The sequence below is a fragment of the Oncorhynchus mykiss genome, chromosome 11 (genome assembly GCF_013265735.2).
Source record: "Oncorhynchus mykiss isolate Arlee chromosome 11, USDA_OmykA_1.1, whole genome shotgun sequence".
In the NCBI taxonomy this organism is placed as follows: Eukaryota; Metazoa; Chordata; class Actinopteri; order Salmoniformes; family Salmonidae; genus Oncorhynchus; species Oncorhynchus mykiss.
In genome coordinates this window covers 55,759,761-55,779,520 of record NC_048575.1, presented here as the reverse complement: position 1 = coordinate 55,779,520, position 19,760 = coordinate 55,759,761, and the positions used below count along the sequence as shown (strand labels likewise).

The following is a 19,760-nucleotide window of genomic DNA, read 5'->3' as shown; positions in this document are numbered from 1 at the left end:
TAGTGCGAACAGCCCAATATATAACTGGGGCCAAGCTTCCTGCCATCCAGGACATATATAATAGGCGGTGTCAGAGGTCCATAAAGTCCATAAAATTGTCAGAGACTCCAGTCACCCAAGTTATAGACTGTTTTTTCTGCTACAGCACGGCAAGCGGCACCGGAGCGCCAAGTCTGGGACCAAAAGGCTCCTCAACAACTTTTACCCCCAAGCCATAAGACTGCTGAACAATTCATAAAATCGCCACCGGACAATTTGCATTGACCCCTCCCCCCCTCCCTTTTGTACACTCGCTGTTTGTTTGTTACCTACGCATAGTCACATCGCCCCTATCTACATGTACAGACTGCCTCAACTAGCCTGTACCCCGCACACACCATCTCGCTACTGGTGCCCCCTGTATATAGCCTCGTTATTGTTATTCTTATTGTGTTACTTTTGTTATTACTTTTTATTTTAGTCTACTTGGTAAACATTTTCTTCTTCTTAAACTGCACTGTTGGTTAAGGGCTTGTAAGTAGGCATTTCATGGTAAAGTCTACACTTGATATATTCGGCGCATGTGACAAATACAATTTGATTTGATTTTGATTTGATTTGAAGTAAGTTATCATATGTCTTGAGGACTTATAGCCAGGCCGGTGTTATGGGCGGGCCAATCCTACAGTACCTCCATGCTCGTCCAAATAAAATATTGAAATATTGATCATTTATTTGACAGAGATGCGCACCGACAGAAAGATGCAACAATCTCGACAGTAAGCTGCAACAATCTCTGATAAAGCATCCGAGCGAGCGAAATTGCGCTCCTCTGTCTCAGTATGGGTATACCATGTATCTGTTTCTGTCTGGACAAAAAGAGTATGGCATGTCATACTCTTTTTGTCCAGACAGCATTGGATACATGGGCTAAATTTTGTAAGGGAGAGGGGCACTGTTTCCTTTGCTGAGATTGTTTCTCCGGTAGAGTGGAAGAGATCAAACCAGTGTTTATTCTTGCCAAAATCTGCCCAGAATGAGCCCAATGTGTTTCTAGGGGTTTAATAAGCAGACCTTTGTTATTTTTTTCTTTTTTTTTTACTTCTGTTTATTTTGTAAATACTTTTTTAACACTTATTTTTCTTAAAAATGCATTGTTGGTTCAGGGCTTGTAAGTAAGCATTTCAGTGTAAGGTTGTATTCGGCGCATGTGGCAAATACAATTTCACTTGATTTAAGACAACTAATCTCATTGTTAGGTTGGAGACATGAGCATCTCTTCATTATATACAGATCTCAAGTGTCAGCCATTTCCGAATTGGAAAGGAAAGTTTGTGGGTGCACAGTACACTGTTCGGATGCTGGCTTTACCTAAAATGTATATACACAACCAGTCAAACATTTTAGAACACCTACTCATTGAAGGGTTTTTCTTTTTTTTTTTTTATTACTATTTTCGACATTGTAGAATAATAGTGAAGATATCAAAACTATGAAATAACACATATGGAATCATGTAGCAACCAAAAAAGTGTCAAACAAATCAAAATATATTTTATATTTGAGATTCTTCAAATAGCAACCCTTTTCCTTGATGACAGCTTTCACACTCTTGGCATTCTCCCGTCCAGCGTCATGAGGTAGTCACCTGGAATGCATTTAAATTAACAGGTGTGCCTTCTTAAAAGTTAATTTATGGAATTTCTTTCTTTCTTAATGCATTTGAGCCAATCAGTTGTGTTGTGACAAGGTAGGGTGTGTATACAGAAGATAGCCCTATTTGGTAAAAGACCAAATCCATATTATGACAAGAACAGCTCAAATAAGCAAAGAGAAACGACAGTCCATCATTACTTCAAGAACTTTGAAAGTTTCTTCAAGTGCAATCGCAAAAATCATCAAGTGCTATGATGAAACTGGCTCTCATGATGACCGCCACAGGAATGGAATTTACCTCTGCTTGTCACAGCCTGACCTTACAGCTTTTTATGTCTCTATTTTGGTTTGGTCAGGGTGTGATTTGGGTGGGCATTCTATGTTCCTTTTTCTATGTTTTTGTATTTCTTTGTTTTGGCCGGGTATGGTTCTCAATCAGGGACAGCTGGCTATCGTTGTCTCTGATTGGGAACCATACTTAGGTAGCTTTTTCCCACAGAGTTTTTGTGGGTAGTTAATTTCTGTTTAGTGTTTTGCACCTTCCAGGACTGTTTCGGTTATTCCATTTGTTATTTTGTTATAGTGTTCAGTTTTAATAAAGAAAGCATGAACACTTACCACGCTGCGCTTTGGTCCGATGATTCCTCTTCTTCAGACGACGAATACCGTTACACTGCTGCAGTTAATAAGTTCATTACAGTTACCAGCCTCAGAAATTGCAGCTCAAGTAAACGCGTCACAGAGTTCAAGTAACAGACACATCATGACAACAACTGTTCTGAGGAGACTGTGTGAATCAGGCCTTCATGGTCGAATTGCTGCAAAGAAACCACTGCTAAAGGACACCAATAATAATAAGAGACTTGCTTGGGCCAAGAAACACGAGCAATGGACATTAGACCAGTGTCAATGTGTCCTTTGTTCTGGAGTTCAAATTGGAGATTTTTGGTTCCAACTGACATGTCTTTGTGAGATGTGGTGTGGGTAAACGGATGATTTCTGCATGTGTATTTCCCACCGTAAAGCACGGAGGAGGAGGTGTTATTGTGTGGGGGTTGCTTTGCTGGTGACACTGTCTGTGATTTATTAGAATTCAAGGCACACTTAACCACCATGGATACCACAGGATTCTGCAGCGATACGCCATCCCATCTGGTTTGGGCTTAGTGGGACTATCATTTGTTTTTTCAACAGGTCAATGACCCAACACACTTCCATGCTGTGTAAGGGCTATTTCACCAAGAAGGAGAGTGATGGAGTGCTGCCTCAGATGACCTGGGCTCCACAATCCCCCGACCTCCACCAAATTGAGATGGTTTGGGATGAGTCGGACCGCAGAGCGAAGGAAAAGCAGCCAACAAGTGCTCAGCATATGTGGGAAATCGTTCAAGACTGTTGGAAAAGCATTTCAGTGGAAGCTGGTTTAGAGAATGCCAAGAGTGTTTAAAGCAGTCATCAAGGCAAAGGGTCGCTTTTTGAAGAATCTCAAATATAAAATATATTTATATATGACACATTTCTTGGTTACGACATGATTCCATATGTATTATTTCATAGTTTTGATGCCTTCACTATTATTCTACAATGTAGAAAATAGTAAAAATAAAAACCCTTGAATGAGTAAGTGGTCTATAACTTTTGACCGGTTGTGTAATTACTTGTGTCTAAATAAAATGATTCAAAATACTTCACCAGAGAGCATAGGCCTATGCGTAGCTGATTATTGAGTTGCAGCTGTCAGTGAAAAGCAACGAAAATAAGTGTGAAGATAATGTGTCTTGAGTATGATTTAAAATGTTGAGACAAGAAGGAGGGATGTGTGGCTAAGATGGCACATCTCCCTCCAGAATGTATGTACTCAGCTCTCCAGAATGGCTCAGCTGTTTCCCGCCAATTCTTGCGCAGTCGTTGTTTCATTGTGTGAATTGTTTGCCCTTTGATTGTTTATTTTTGTATCAATTCCTCATAACATACAGTTGAAGTCAGAAGTTTACATACACCTTAGCCAAATACATTTAAACTCAGTTTTCACAACTCCTGACATTTTATCCTAGTAAAAATTCCCTGTCTTAGGTCAGTTAGGATCACCACATTATTTTAAGAATGTGAAATGTCAGAATAATAGTAGAGAGAATAATTTATGTCAGCTTTTATTTCTTTCATCACATTCCCAGTGGGTCAGAAGTTTACATACACTCAATTAGTATTTGGTAGTATTGCCTTTAAAATTGTTTAACTTGGGTCAAATGTTTCAGGTAACCTTCCACAAGCTTCCCACAATAAGTTGGTTTGTAGGCCTTCTTGCTCGCACACGCTTTTTGACAAATTTTCTATAGGATTGAGGTCAGGGCTTTGTGATGGCCACTCCAGTACCTTGACTTTGTTGTCCTTAAGACCAAGCTTTAACTTCTTGACTGATGTCTTGAGATGTTGCTTCAATATATCCACATAATTGTCCTACCTCATGATGCCATCTATTTTGTGAAGTGCACCAGTCCCTCCTGCAGCAAAGTACCCCCACAGCATGATGCTGCCACCCCCGTTCTTCACGGTTGGGATGGTGTCCTTCGGCTTGCAAGCCTCCCCCTTTTTCCTCCAAACATAACGATGGTCATTATGGTCATCCATTATCTTCACAAGGTCCTTTGCTGTTGTTCTGGCATTGATTTGCACTTTTCGCACCTAAGTACGTTCATCTCTAGGAGACAGAACACGTCTCCTTTCTGAGCGGTATGACGGCTGCGTGGTCCCATGGTGTTTATACTTGCATACTATTGTTTGTACAGATGAATGTGGTACCTTCAGAGATTTGGAAATTGCTCCCAAGGATGAACCAGACTTGTGGAGGTCTAGAATTTATTTTCTGAGGTCTTGGCTGATTTATTTTGATTGTCCCATGATGTCAAGCAAAGAGGCACTGAGTTTGAAGGTAGGCCTTGAAATACATCCTTAGGTACACCTCCAATTCACTAAAATGATGTCAATTAGCCTATCAGAAGCTTCTAAAGCCATGACATAATTTTCTGGAATTTTCCAAGCTGTTTAAAGGCACAGTCAACTTAGACTATGTAATCTTCTGACCCACTGGAATTGTGATACAGTGAATTATAAGTGAAATAATCTGTCTGTAAACAGTTGTTGGAAAAATTACTTGTGTCATACACAAGGTAGATGTCCTAACCGACTTGCCAAAACGATAGTTTGTTAACAAGAAATTTGTGGAATGGTTGAAAAACGAGTTTTAATGACTCCAACCTAAGTTTATGTAAACTTCCGACTTCAACTGTACATTGGTTAGGTGAACTAAGAACAAAGGTGCGGATAATATTAATATTATTCTGTTGGTAAATCTGTGACACTCCATGTAATGTATGATATGTTACGTTACATTACGAATTGGATGAATTGGGTAATGTAAATTATCATAAGTCTTGAATGAGTTATAATATTATATGAATGGAATAGCATTTGTACAAAATCATACAAATTAGAGGACGTATAGTATTATACGTCTTTACTGGTAGTACAACAGCATACGAGTTGGAATAAGTATTTTTTCAAATTGACTTATTTAACCTTTATTTAACTAGGCAAGTCAGTTAAGAACACATTTTTATTTACAATGATTGCCTACCAAAAGGTAAAAGGCTGCCTACGGAGGCATGGGGCTGGGATTATTATTATTTTTTTAATTAAATAAAAATATAGGACAAAACACACGTCATGACAAGACAGACAACACAACCTACAACACACAAGACCTAAGACAACAACATAGCATGGCAGCAACACATGACAACACAGCATGGTAGCAACACAACATGATGGTAACACAACATGGCAGCAGCACTATATGGTAACAGCACAAAACAGGATACAAACATTATTGGGCACAGACAACAGCACAAAGGGCAAGAATGTAGAGACAACAATACATCACACAAAGGAGCCACAACTGTCAGTAAGAGTGTCCATGATTGAGTTTTTGAATGTAAGTTATCATAAGTCTTGGAGGACTAAAAGTATTATGCTTCTTTCTGAGACCAGTTTGCTTCTTGCTTCAAAACAACAAAGGAGAATTATTGGGTGAATTTATGTTTGTTTTTAGGTGAACTAATGACAAGGGTTAGTTTAATATTAATATTATTCTGTAAGTAAATCTGTGACACTCAGTTAGTATGATATGTTACATTACGTTTATAGTATGAATGAAATAGCGGTCATACAATATCATAGGAATTAGAGGACTATAGTATAATTTGTCTTACCTCGTCATACGAATTGGAAGAAGTAACTCAAAATGTATCTTGTGGAAGTATGTCATTATACCTCTTTCTCTGAGACCAGGTTGCTTGTTGCATAGTAACAACAAAGGAGAATTACGGGGAGAATTTACGTTGTTACAAAGGTTGGGATAATTTATGTGAAAGGTTAGGGGAACTAAAACTACAAAGGTTAAGTGAATTTACGAAGTAGGTGAATTGGGTTAAGTTTAGAATAAGGGGAAGGGTTAGCTAAAATGCTAAAGTTACCCCTGACGCAACTCGAACACATTGCAACCTTAGACGTCTCTAAGAGCCAAAAGAGCTCAAAGGGACATGGTGACATCAAAGACCTGGAGGAGCCAGCAGCATGCCCAGTGATTCAGGCTCAAACACATCCAACTATATCAATAAACCATTTGACCAAAATCCAATAAGGTAAGTGTTTGTCCCAACAGGTCCCATCCAACACAATTCTGTCACGTTTGATGACTGTCTTTTACAGGCAATCCAAATGTCACAAACATACCAATAAAGCTTCTGATTATTTCATATTAGTCAATAAAAAACGGAGGATAAAACCTTTTTACTTAGGCTACTTGCTGCAGAGCAGATGACATTTTAGGGGTGTAGCAGGTGGGCTGAAATGTTATCTGCTGCTCTGCAGAAAGGCGATATGATACAGTATGTTACTGTTTGTTTTGTGACCTACATCATCTAAAATACAAAACAACCATAAAAAACACAAGTATAATATGTTGTATGTGTTCCCCATGTTGTCATGCTGGGGCTCAGAGTTACACATAGGATGGTATGTCAGTCAGGTAATCTCATCACAGACTCAATTTAATTAAAGAGAGTATGAAGAGATATGGCTCAGGGCTGGCCAAGTGATATGATTAGACAGACAGAGTCCTGAGGACAATGACCCTGTTTTGATTCATTCCCTCCCCTATCTCGTCACTCACTTTGACTAGCATAGGGAACACTCAAAAGGCTCGCTGCAGCCAGCCGGGAAAAAGAACCAAGTTGAGAAAAGCTCTGGGGTAGGCTAGAGTATCCTCCGGGGAACATGTGACACTAGCCACACCAATCTGTCACATCATCAATAACTGGTGTCTTCATCCTTTATACATTACTGGGAAAACAGATGACTTTTTCCATATACCACTGTTCTAAGCAGACAACCTTGATAAGTCTCTTGTCGGTCCAGATATCAATTCCCACCTTTTTCCAAGACAGTAAGACAGTGGGATGTCTGTTGAGCAGCATTTCGATGTTGATATTTTGAGAATTACCAGGGGAGCTCAGAAATCTCCAACAACCAAGCATGTCTTTATCATAGCTCGCTATCATGCAGTACTATGCAGAGCAACCATCTCCCCATTTGAGCGGAGCAGTCATAAAAGATATGTGATATGCCTCTTGGGAGTGGGATGTGTTGGAGGAATGCATGTGCAGGTATCCTCCTGCCCGTGGGGACAGGGGAGCAATGGCTTGGATCACCAGTTGATCCTGTTTGATAAAGGCCTTAGCAAGACCAGGTTATATGTTTCAGCCTGGAGGAAGTGTCTGACTCTCATTCCAACGCAGAAGAAAGTGGATCCGGTGGGAAAGAGGAGGGGCCATGCCTGCAGGCAACACTTTTGTGGGGAGGAGGGCAACACACCTTGTCAACCAGACACATCCATCCATTGGTAGCTTTACACCTACCTACACAAAACCACTGTTCTCCATCTGCTCTTCCCCAACCACACTCACAATACCAGACAGACTCCATCAATGCTTGAATCAAATAGCTTCTTGCCACAGTGTCCACTCCAGTCCTCCTCTTTCACAGTCATAATCACTCATTTGTGGAAAGAATAATGTCACCAAATGTTTTTACACAATATAAATGTGTAGTGGAGACTAGGGGCAATTGTAACAATGTTTGTCTTTTACTCTACTGCTCAGAGATCACTTGAACTAGGCTAGTTATTTTTTCTATAAGAAAATCGCATTGCACTTTATTACGGGCGATAGGTTCAGTACACATCATTGCATTTTGTATCAGAATGTAGGCTGGCCCTCATTGAAGTCTCGTGATTGATGCATTGCACTCTTTTTGTCAATAAAGCCCTCTTGTATAAACTTACACCATACCTTACCTCATTGTTAACCTTCAGACGTATAGGTTACCAGACTCAGGGATGGCTGACCCTGGAGATACCTTCAATCTCCACTGAGTTAGGTAAATCTGCATTTTGTTTTTTTGGCGCCTCATGTGGAATCATCTCAAAGTGAGCAGGGTTGGTGGAGTTGGTGCCTATAGGGCAATTCTGAGAATGTTAGAGGGCCTTTTAACTGAATAATGTGTTTGTTTCATATAATTGTGTTTCTTTAATGTGTTTTGTGTTTTCTTTTCATGTAATTTGTCATTGATGTGTATATAGATATGTGTAGTGTAATAGTTGTTTATTGATGTGTTCAATCAGGGCTCATCTGTGAAAGAGGCTGTGGTCTCAGCATGATTCCCTGCTTAAATACAGTTTAAATGTCATAAAAATAAATGAAACATCTGTTTCCTAATCAATGAATACCATTTAGGGCTGTACATAAGACGGTCGGATAACAATATAGATTTTATTCCCAAAAGTCCGTACGTTACATTTGCCCTCGTGCCAGGGGCAATTGTAACAGCTCAAGAAATAAACCAAATAAACTCAACAATTTGTATTTTTTACATTCAAAAACATTTATCATATTATCATAGACATATGTAATGATTTTGCTAAAACAAATACACTAACCGAACAGTTTATTAGGTACACCACAGACAGTGAGTCACGCGTCCGTGGCTTGCTATATAAAGCAAGCAGACAGGCATCGAGGCATTCAGTTACTGTTTGATTGAATGTTAGAATGGGCCAAATGAGTGACCTAAGCAACTTTGAGCATGGTATGATTGTCTGTGCCAGGCGCACCGGATTCAGTATCTCAGAAACGGCCACCCTCCTGGTGTTTTCTCGCACGATAGTGTCTAGGGTCTACCGAGAATGGTACGACAAACAAAAAACATCCAGTCAGCGGCAGTCCTGTGGGCGAAAACAGCTTGTTGATGAGAGAGGTTGAAGGAGAATGGCAAGAATCGTGCAAACTAACAGGTGGGCCACAAACAGACAAATAACAGCGCACTACAACAGTGGTGTGCAGAACGACAACTCGTCAATCCTTGTCACAGATGGGCTATTGCAGCAGACGACCATACCGGATTCTACTCTAATCAGCTAAAAACAAGACGAGTGGCTCCAGTGGGAACGCGATCACCGACACTGGACAATTGGACAATTGAGAGGTGGAAAAACATTGCCTGGTCCGACGAATCCCAGTTCCTGTTGTGTCATGCTGATGACAGAGTCAGGATTTGGCGTAAGCAGCTTGAGTCCATGGACCCATCCTGCCTGGTGTCAACGGTTCAGGCTTGTGGCAGTGGTGTACTGGTGTGGGGAATGTTTCCCTGGCACACATTAGGTACCCTGATACCAAGTGAGCAATGATTGAATGCTATAGCTTATCTGAACATTGTTGCTGACCAAACCCAATAGAGCATCTTTGGGGTGAGATGGAATGGGCTGTTCACAGCATGAATGTATTGCGTGATGCCATCACTTCAGCATGGACCGATATCCTTGTGGAACATTTCCGACACCTTGTAAAATCCATGCCCTGAAGAATTCTGGATATTCTGGAGGCAAAGGGTTGTCCGACCCAGTACTAGATGGGTGTACCTAATAAACTGACCGGTGAATGTAAGTATTTTTATGTAAGCAATATTTACAGTAACAACCCCCGTTTGTGCATGGCCATTCAGTTCCGCTCAAAACATCTTGAATAGTCTGATGGTGCCCAGATCATATCTGTTTACAACTTCTTTGGCACCCTACAGGACCCCAAGGCTGGTATTATTTGGTTAGTTAGTATTTGTATAATTCACGTATAATTCATACCATCTTAAAGGTAAAATCACTTCCCACTGGGCAAAAAAGGATTAATTCAACTTTGTTACCACGACATTTCAACAAAAAATATAACATGTGATGACGTTGAATCAATGTGGAAAAGTGATTTGGATTCACAAGAAGTCATCAATGTAAGGGAATGTCATACCTAAATCCAATGACATGGTGAATTTTTATTTTATTTTCCATTAGTTGACAACTCCACAAAATGTATATCAAAACTAGACGTTGAAATGACGTCTGTGCCCAGTGGGTTGTTTTCATCATTCGGCTGCTTAGATTGAGCAGCCATAACAAAACATCATGTGCCTAGCAAGAGACAACAATAGTGACACATGTCAATATTTAGCCAGCATATAGTGATGAAAATTATGCCAGTTTGAATTCTTGGACATTAATGCCCAGGACAGTATAAAAAATCTGACATTTGGCTCAAAATGTCAAGCAGGGAAAGAACCTAAATGGGCATGTACTGAGTGAGTTTCATCACAAGTAACTTGTTTCTGTTTGGAGAAACTCAAAATGTTACAATTGCCCCCTGTTGGAATTGCCCCTGGTCTCCCCCACAAACATTTTAATGTCTCAAAGAGGCTATGTTTTCAGAGTGGCTATTAGTAGTTCAGAGAGGATATGAATGTGGCTGGACGACACTGCATGCATTACTTTTCCCTTTCTCTGTGACGTGTGAATGCCAAGTTTATTCTTTCCCTTTGAGTACAAGACCGCTCCCATGATGGGCATGGAGGGAGGAGCAGGGCAGATACTGAGAGACAATACTGTGATGTCCAGTGAGTGACAGGCCTCGCCCTACGATAACCCCCGACTGTCAGTTCTGTCCCAGTGAGCAGAGGGCACTGGGGACCTGTCTCAGACACAGCCATCCCATAGACAGGGGCCCAGCCCTCAACAGAGACCCCTGCATCAACAGCCAAAGTGCATGTATACTCCCTGCCAACAGCTGTCATATTTACCTCAGTGTGCTGTTAGAAATTCTATGCTATACTGCTGAGACTGCTGCTTTCTTTATCCTTTTCTTTTGAAAACATTTCCATCATCATAAAATGATTACGTATTTCGTTCCACTGCAAACTGTGGTGCAAGAACTGAACTACACCCCAAAAACCACAATAGCCACAGTAGGATGAAAACACAGATGATCATCAACTCCTAACCCTCAATAAAGAGGCTGGCGAAACAACCCACTTGAGAAAGTAAAATATATTGTTTCTGACGTTATTACTGAGTAATTCACAGACCACATTTTTCCTTCCTTGTCTGCATTTGTGCTTCAAAATATTTATTTTGGGTTGTAAGTCTTGATTACAGCTCATTATAGGTGACATGGTTTTAGGGCTCTATTCCATCCGTATCACGGAAGTTCAGAGTTATAGTGTGATTGAAATTTAAAGGCAATGTTCCCGAGATAGCAGAGACCACATTCACGGTAAACGCTGTCTGTATATGTCGTCTGAAACGGACATGGCCTTTACATTTCTATCACGCAATCTGTAGCGCTTCACAGATACAGACTGAACCCTCAGTGGCTATTAAAGAGACCAGTATGTTCATCGGCTCTAACAGCACAGTGCACCCTTCACTTTGGGCACTGCCCCCTCACACTCTGGGCTCAGCATGTGGAGACACTCTGCCTCTAGGACAGGAGACGGGCCTCGGTCTCCTCCACAACTCATAGCAGATGGAAGCTGGCCGAATTGATATTCATGAGCACCTGCATTGTACCGCTCCCTTTTGTCCCCTTCTACCCCTCATGTGCATTGACAGCCCCCTCCACTTACTCCTCCCTTGTTCCCATAAATAATCGGCTCAATTGCGATGTGACAGCCAAAGGCGCACAACAACAGGCTGATGTCACCACTCCTCTCTCCGGTGGAGGCTTTAATAAGCAAGTACCCCCCGCCATCCTCACAAGCTCCACTTGCTATTGAAGGTGAATAATGATGTCTGATTGACAATGCGTCACCTCTGTGGGGAGTCTGCAAGGTGAAGGGCAGGTCATCTGTCAGTCCTGACAGGGCACAAAGTGTGGACAATAATGGAGGATTTGTGTTGCTTGAAAAACAGAGACTTGGAGCCCAAGGTTGAATAAATCAGGACAACTTAAGTAAACAAGAAAATAAAGCAATTCATCTGAGTCCCTACAGCCATGGACAGGGTCAGTGTTAAAACACCAATAACTAATCCAGCACTCTGTGGAAACATTCTGCATTTAAATCAGGCATTTTCTGGAGGCTGAAGCATTCTGTTTTAAAATATCATTCCCAGACTTCAAATGAGGACTTTTTATTGACTGTTATTTCTTCACACTATGCTTGTTTTTCTCAGTCTCAAAGACTGAGTATGTTCAGCACATCCTAATGACAACGATGAACAAAAAGTGATGTTTGAAGACATCACCTAGCGTTGCCCCACCCACTTAACTTTGCCCCACCCAACTCTTCCTAGCCCATCTGTCAAAGTGATAATACCATCCATTTAATTGCACCTGCCGTCTTAGCAATGCATTAGCTGTCCATAAACCCATGTTCCTGGTGTCCATTCTATTCCGATATGGAGCCCTTGACTGTCACCTCAGCCACAGCACACAGATGTACCTTTTATTAGTACGCGTTTCCAGGGATTAATACAATTCCTCCAAAAAACAACATTCCGGTGACATCATTGGCCTCTCAGATTCCAGGAAGGGAACAGAAGCGGTTTCTCATTACCTGGTAAAGGACAGATGAGGCACTGTGTCCCTGGAAAGGCCTTTTCTCAAAACAGTGAAACGTTCACTTCATCCCTCCTACAGCAATGAGTCATTAGTTGACGTTACATATTTCAGTTCAAATACACAGATCTGAAGGATAAAACAGCTCACACATGAATCAGAAATCTAACTCGTTCTTGCATCCTTCCATATTTACCTTCAGCAATGATATTCCGTAGGCAATAAAGGCTACTTCCATTGAACCTAGCAGTCAAAGCTAGCTCTTAACAGGGATCAGGAGCTGTCCCACTGTGTGGCGTTAGTTTAAGCCTGTTGCATGGAGACAGCAATCCAGGTGATGCATCAGCCCATAGCAGGAAGCCAGAGGCAGACATGGGTATCAGGGTCTGTGGGGGGTTGATGGATGGCACTGGAGAGCCAGCCAAACCAAGCCATTTACACTGTAATAAATTCAATGTTTACGGCTGCCCACGGCTCTCTGTACCAGCGGACATTTCTTCTGGTGTCAGCAGCACATTATCATATTTAATCGCCCCCCGTAACCTGCGCTAAATGGGTAGGAGATTGAAGTGGCCATCAGTCCATCTTCGTAAGTATGATTTACATCATAAACAACAAAATGAAGATATTTATGCACCTGTTTATTAAGTCCTTTCAAACTCTGAAAGCTTTATTGATTCGTTTTTTTCGATAGCATTTTATTTAATGTAATTATTTTACGATGACATAAGTGCTCTGCAAACCTTTATCAGAAGATCCCTGAAAACAAATGGACCTCCTGTTAAAGCATGAAGAGGATACGGTCATTACATGGCAGGCATGCACAATGAAAGTGCATGGTGTTATCTAAAGCATAGAATTCTGGTTCTTTTTAATAAGCATGGTTAACAACTAGAAATCTTTACAGTTGTGATCATACTTAAAATAAACGACAGATCATGAATGAGAAGAGGTACATAAAAAGACTAAACCCTCACACGCACACTCCCACAACGTACAAGTACACAAGCATACACTTCAGACATTAAACATATGTATGCACGCACCACTACAGCATGGAGTTTAGTAAAAGGAACATTGCTGGTGTCGCTGATCGATACCAACTGCAGACATTGAGCTAAGAATAACGCTGTATTGCAGGTTGTCATGAAAAAACATTTGGACCTGAAAAGATTGATAGAAAATACATATGTTTCCACTAGTGGTTAAGCAGCCAATTGATTAATGGTAAAAAAAAAAAAAAAAGCAAAGCTGACAAATTTAGAAATAGCGAAAACTGGCCAAGTAATATTTAATACAATTTATAGTTATTTTCATGTAGCAACTCCCCTTATGGACTATACTCAAATGGATCAAACATAAGCTTCCTTGTACAAAAAGAAAATAAAAAACATGGTAATAAAAATAAAGAGTGCTGTGTAAATATATATTCATATTTATAAATTTAACTGTATTTACAAGGAGATTGTAATATGAATGAAATAACTGACCACTGCACCAACATATACAAGGTAGAGTGCCTTCAGAAAGTATTCAAACCCCTGGACCTTTTCCACATTTTGTTGTGTTACAGTCTGAATTTAAAATACATTAAATTGAGATTGTGTCACTGGCCTAAACACAATACCCCATTATGTCAAGTTAAATAACGTTTTTTGAAATTACAAAAAAATGAAAAGCTGACATGTTTTGAATCAATAAGTATTCAACCCCTTTGTTATGGCAAGCCTACAGTCTAGGAGTAAACATTTGCTTTATAAGTCATATAATAAGTTGCAATAAGTGTTTTAACATGATTTATTTTTTATGTCTACCTCATCTCTGTACCCCACACATACATCTCTGTTCCCCACACATACATCTCTGTTCCCCACACATACATCTCTGTTCCCCACACATAGATCTCTGTACCCCACACATACATCTCTGTACCCCACACATACATCTCTGTTCCCCACACATACATCTCTGTTCCCCACACATACATCTCTGTACCCCACACATACATCTCTGTTCCCCACACATACATCTCTGTTCCCCACACATACATCTCTGTACCCCACACATACATCTCTGTACCCCTCAGTCGAGCAGTGAATTTCAAACACAGATTCAACCACAAAGACCAGGGAGGTTTTCCAATGCCTCACAAAGGGCACCTATTGGTAGATGGGTAAAAATAAAAAAGCAGACATTGAATATCCCTTTGAGCATGGTGAAGTTATTAATTACACTTTGGGTGGTGTATCGGTGTATCACTACAAAGATACAGACGTCTTTCCTTACTCAGTTGCCGTAGAGGGATTTCACCATGAGGCCAAAAGAGACTTTAAAACAGTTACAGAGTTTAATGGCTGTGATAGGAGAAACTGAGGATCAATAACATTGTAGTTACTCCACAATACTAACCTAAATGAGAGAGAGTGAAAAGAAGGAAGCCTGTACCTGGGGCGGCAGGTAGACTAGTGGTTAGAGCGTTGGGCCAGTAACCCGAAAGGTTGTTAGATCAAATCCCCGAGCTAATAAGGTAAAAATATGTTGTTCTGCCCCTGAACAAGGCCGTCATGTTCCTAGGCCGTCATTGTAAATAAGAATTTGTTCTTAACCCACTTGCCTAGTTAGAATAAAGGTTAAAAAATATTCCATAACATGCATGCAAGTAAAACTGCAAAAAAATGTCAAAGAATTCAACTTTATGTCCTGAATACAAAGTGTTATGTTTAAGGCAAATCCAACACATCATGGAGTACCACTCTTCATATTTTCAAGCACGGTGGTGGCTGCATCGTGTTATGGGTATATTTGTCATCGGCAAGGACTAGAGTTTTTTGGGGGGGATAAAAATAAGCACAGGAAAAATCCTAGAGGGAAATCTGGTTTAGGCTGCTTTCCAACAGACACTGGGAGACAAATTCACCTTTCAGCAGGACAATAATATAAAACACAAGGCCAAAAATACACTGGAGTACACTGTCCAAGATGACATTGAATGTTTCTGAGTGGCCTAGTTACAGTTTTGACTTAAATTGGCTTGAAAATCAATGGCAAGACTTGAAAATGGCTGTCTAGGAATGATCACGAAGAACATTTTTAAGAATAATGGGCAGATATTTTACAATCCAGGAAAGACTAAAAGTTGGAATCACTGCCAAGGTTGATTATAACATGTATTGACTCAGGAATATAAATACTTATCTAATCAAGGTATATTAGTGTTTTATTGTTCATATTTTTCCATAATATTTTTCTTCCACCTAGATATGACTATTTTGTATAGATTGTTGACAAAAAAAATGATAATTCAATCCATTTTAATCCCACTTTGTAACAACAACATTTTGAAAAGGTCAAGAGGTGTGAACACTTTCTGAAGGCACTGTATGAATGTCCCTTGTTAATATATTCTCTGGATTTGGTCTTAAAAGCAAAATAATTTCATTTATTATTGATGAACATTGGAAAAATACAAGACATAATCCTAACTCAGATCCATCCAATTCATAATTCTTTCAGTTTAGTACGGTCTGTTTATCTTGTTCCATGGAATGCCCAAAGTGGAGAAATTAGTCTTTCCTTCTCCTGCACCGTTTGACACAAAAAGAAAGACAATCCCAGCAATACAAAGTGCCCCGAAAACATATCCACCTCAATCACGAGCCAAGAAACTGCTGCAGCCTTGAGTCCTTGATGCCCAGCCGGTACGTTTCAAAGTTTCAGAATTCTCCACCAGTGTTTTGCCTAGTCTCTGGGAGGGTTGGGAGAGTTCATACCAGGCCAGTGGTGCAGAGAAGGAACGACAGTAAGAGGAATGTCAGGGTGTTTGAGGGGAGTGAGGTATCAGCGCTTCTTGAGGGCCACCCCGTTGGAATGGGGAGGGAACTTTGGCAGGCAGGGCTCCTCGGCCCCAGCATCGTGGGAGAAGACAGAGTCCTCGCCAGAGGAACAGGTGGAGCTGCGAGTGTCAGGGTAGCTGGGGGAATACTGGTCCAGAGGCACAGACAGCTCCAAGTACTCCTGCAAACACACACAGATGGGATTTATGAGAGAGGATTGGACACACTGGCCAGAACACAGTCATATATCTGTCTTTGGATATCATCCATTTCACACCCACATACAGACAAGTGGCTTAAATATCAAGTAAACACAACATTTTAACATTTAGCATTTGGTCCTGACAGTAATACAAGGATGTGAGTTTATCACCTTTGTTGACTCTGTGTGAACTGCTGAGGCGTGCTCAATGTGGAGACTCACCTGGTTGGACGTCATGGCCAGGGTGCGGTCCAGGTCTTCCACCAGCTGTTTGAACGTGGGCCGGTGAGAGGGAACGGCATGCCAACAGTCCCTCATCATCATGTATCTGGGAGGGAGGAGGAGAAATGGAGAGAATAGAGAGGGAGAGTAAGAGAGCGGGAAAGAGTCCTAATTCTGCTGCTGGCTTGCCTGTATTTTTTATTATCAGAGATCAATGTCTTTGCAGCAGCTGCATCCCTGTGCTCTGGGATAAACCCATAGCATCCATTCTAATGATAGAACACTGAGGAAGGAGGCTTACAGTTCGTGAGTGCAGGTGGAGGGCTTGTCCATGCGGTGGCCCTCCTTCAGCAGCTTGAACAGCTCTTCTACAGGGACCCCTGGGTACGGCGAGCCCCCCAGGGTGAAGATCTCCCACAGCAGCACCCCGAAAGACCATCTGCAGATACAGACGGACAGGACAAGCCCCATCAGTCAACACACAGGTCATATCATACAAGCCACAGGCATCTGGCCAACTTCTGCCCATTCCAAATATGGTAAATGTGTATTTCGTCCATACTCACACATCACTTTGGTGCGTGTATATCCTGTCAAATAGAGCTTCTGGGGCCATCCACTTGACTGGTAAACGACCCTATGAGTTAAATGCTAGTGTAAATTGGCAAATTGACACAGGAGATGGAATAAGGTCAGGGGAAGCAATTTTCACATTGATTGGCATGGCTGAGGTAGGTAATTAGTAGCACACTGACATTGGTGGTCTTCTTATAGTAATCAATATGGTGGATATCTCTGGCCAGGCCAAAATCTGCGATCTTCATCACGTTGTCCTCAGTCACCAGCACGTTGCGGGCAGCAAGGTCTCGGTGGATACACTGCACACAGACACACATAAGAACAAGGTCCAGGCGTCCTGGTACATTCACCGCATCTTTACTGGGTACTCTATACTCAACTGTGCTGATGTAGGTAGAGTCGGATCCTGATGTTACCTTCTTAGAGGACAGGTACTCCATGCCACGGGCCACCTGGTAGGCACAGGACACCAGGTCTTTGATAGACATGTTCTCTATGGGCACCTGGTCAGGGTTGTAGCAGTACTCCATGCCTGGTGGCCGCCGAGCTCTCAGGTACTCCCGGAGGTTTCCCTTGGAGGCATACTCCACAATAACGTAGAGAGGGCCTGGGGAGGGAGACAAGGGTGCAGTCACTCCTCAACGCCACTGGAGGAAGTGACATGTGAAATACCTTTTATGTGACACCTAACGCAACAAGACAGACTGACAGGAGCACACCATCTTTGCTGTCAGAGAACAGCATTTCCAGCGGTGAGGAGGGATGTCACTGAGCGGTGGAGGGGTCACGGTGAGAGAGTTAAGCTCTGAATTATAACCAACAGCTGTATCTTTCTCCTTACATGCCAAGGAGTGCGAAGAGTAATGGTGTATTCTGGACAGCTATTTTGTGGTCAGGGAAAAACACCATTACAAATCAAGGCATTAAGAATTTACAAGCTGTAACTAAAGAACAAGAAAAAGAAACCAAATGTCTGTTAACACTTGTAGGCCGTGTGAAGAAGAAAAAAAAAATCTCCATCACCATCTATAGTAAGTAAATGCAAAGACTTAAACATTTTGCCAAAGATGAAAGTTTGTATGTCAAACAGGTCTGGGTAATAAGGTGTGAAATGCTAACAGATTCCTACAATAACCTACTGGAACTTCTCAAGGGACCAGACGGAACAAAGAGCAGCCTCCTGTGTTCTGCTACATGATATTTAGAACAGAGAGCTTTCCAATGTTCACAGCAGGGTCAGAGAAGGCTAATGTTCCTCCCCAGCAGAACACAGCTCATGGTGCCAGGGCTTGTCAGTCAAGATTTGAAAGATATGGCAACCCTGGCAGCAGCTGTGGTCATCTCAAACTGAGAGCTCGGAAGTTGGTGTCAGAATCCCCTTACTCATACCATTACACACATTTCTGCATGCTGATATGATCATGCTATGCTTTTTGTGGTCTTGTTAAACAACTGAACAACGCAATGGTCTAAAAACACATTCCCAAAACACTCACTCCTCTCTCCAAACCGAAACATGTTTTCAGCCTTTCTGAATGAAGGATTTGAATGGAGTGTAAAAGTGTGAGATTTACCATCCTGGGTACAGGCTCCCAGCAGATTAATGATGTTCTTGTGCTTCCCAATGATCTTCATCATCTCCATCTCAGAGATGAGATCTGACAGGTCTTTCTCTGTAGCATCAGCTGAGGGGAGGGAAAGAATGAGACAGAAATTAGACTCATTACAACAAATCACCCAACCCTGAACTCTATGATTGGCAAATCAAAAAGAGTTCTCATGTAAAACATCCCAGTTGTGTACAGCGCAAAGCACACTGCTTTGCAAAATGATTTCAAAGTAAATTTACATACCCTATTTAAAAATGTTTCAAAAGGCACCAACTGTAGGGGAAAGTCTTTCAGAGGGACATGCAGGTAGGGGGGAGGGGGGGGGGGGGGGGGGGGGGTGAAGGCAGCCCTTTCTGGGGGGAGGCACTTAAAAAGTACCACGCAATAAATGGATATTTTCCTACATCCCCACTCTTCACAGTTTTATGAACCCTGTCATATATCCAAACCCAGGGGTTCTCATAAATGTTTACTCTGGTCTCCCATTTGCACAGTGGCCAGGAGCCAGTGGCAGATGCCTCTTATGTCTGTGCATCACAGCACTAAGTAGAACTCTCCTCCCATCCTATAATAGCAGTTGTGGTTTTCTGCTCAATTCTGTACTCCTTGCATTTGAAATAACTTCCCAACATGCAGTATCGGCAACCCAGCCGATCAGTGCCTAAATCACAGGTTTGATATGGTTTAT

At 41.5% G+C, this 19,760-nt stretch overlaps 1 protein-coding gene across 8 annotated transcripts in view; it reads right to left on the bottom strand.

The window, feature by feature from the left end:
* Positions 1-15,825: 15,825 nt before the first annotated feature.
* The window catches only part of fgfr1a (fibroblast growth factor receptor 1a), a 40,944-nt gene continuing 37,009 nt past the window's right edge, over positions 15,826-19,760 (bottom strand). For 5 of the 8 annotated variants that reach the window (XM_036935832.1, XM_021621443.2, XM_021621445.2 and 2 more), the window contains 7 exons: positions 19,037-19,147; positions 17,843-18,069; positions 17,639-17,761; positions 17,450-17,520; positions 17,185-17,322; positions 16,884-16,989; positions 15,826-16,640 (listed from right to left, as the gene is read on the bottom strand). In XM_036935832.1, coding sequence (XP_036791727.1) covers positions 16,464-16,640; positions 16,884-16,989; positions 17,185-17,322; positions 17,450-17,520; positions 17,639-17,761; positions 17,843-18,069; positions 19,037-19,147 — 953 coding nt within the window. In that variant the 3' untranslated portion in view covers positions 15,826-16,463. The remainder of the gene's footprint in view (positions 16,641-16,883; positions 16,990-17,184; positions 17,323-17,449; positions 17,521-17,638; positions 17,762-17,842; positions 18,070-19,036; positions 19,148-19,760) is intronic. The other 3 variants (XM_021621446.2, XM_021621447.2, XM_021621448.2) reach the window with 1 other exon arrangement.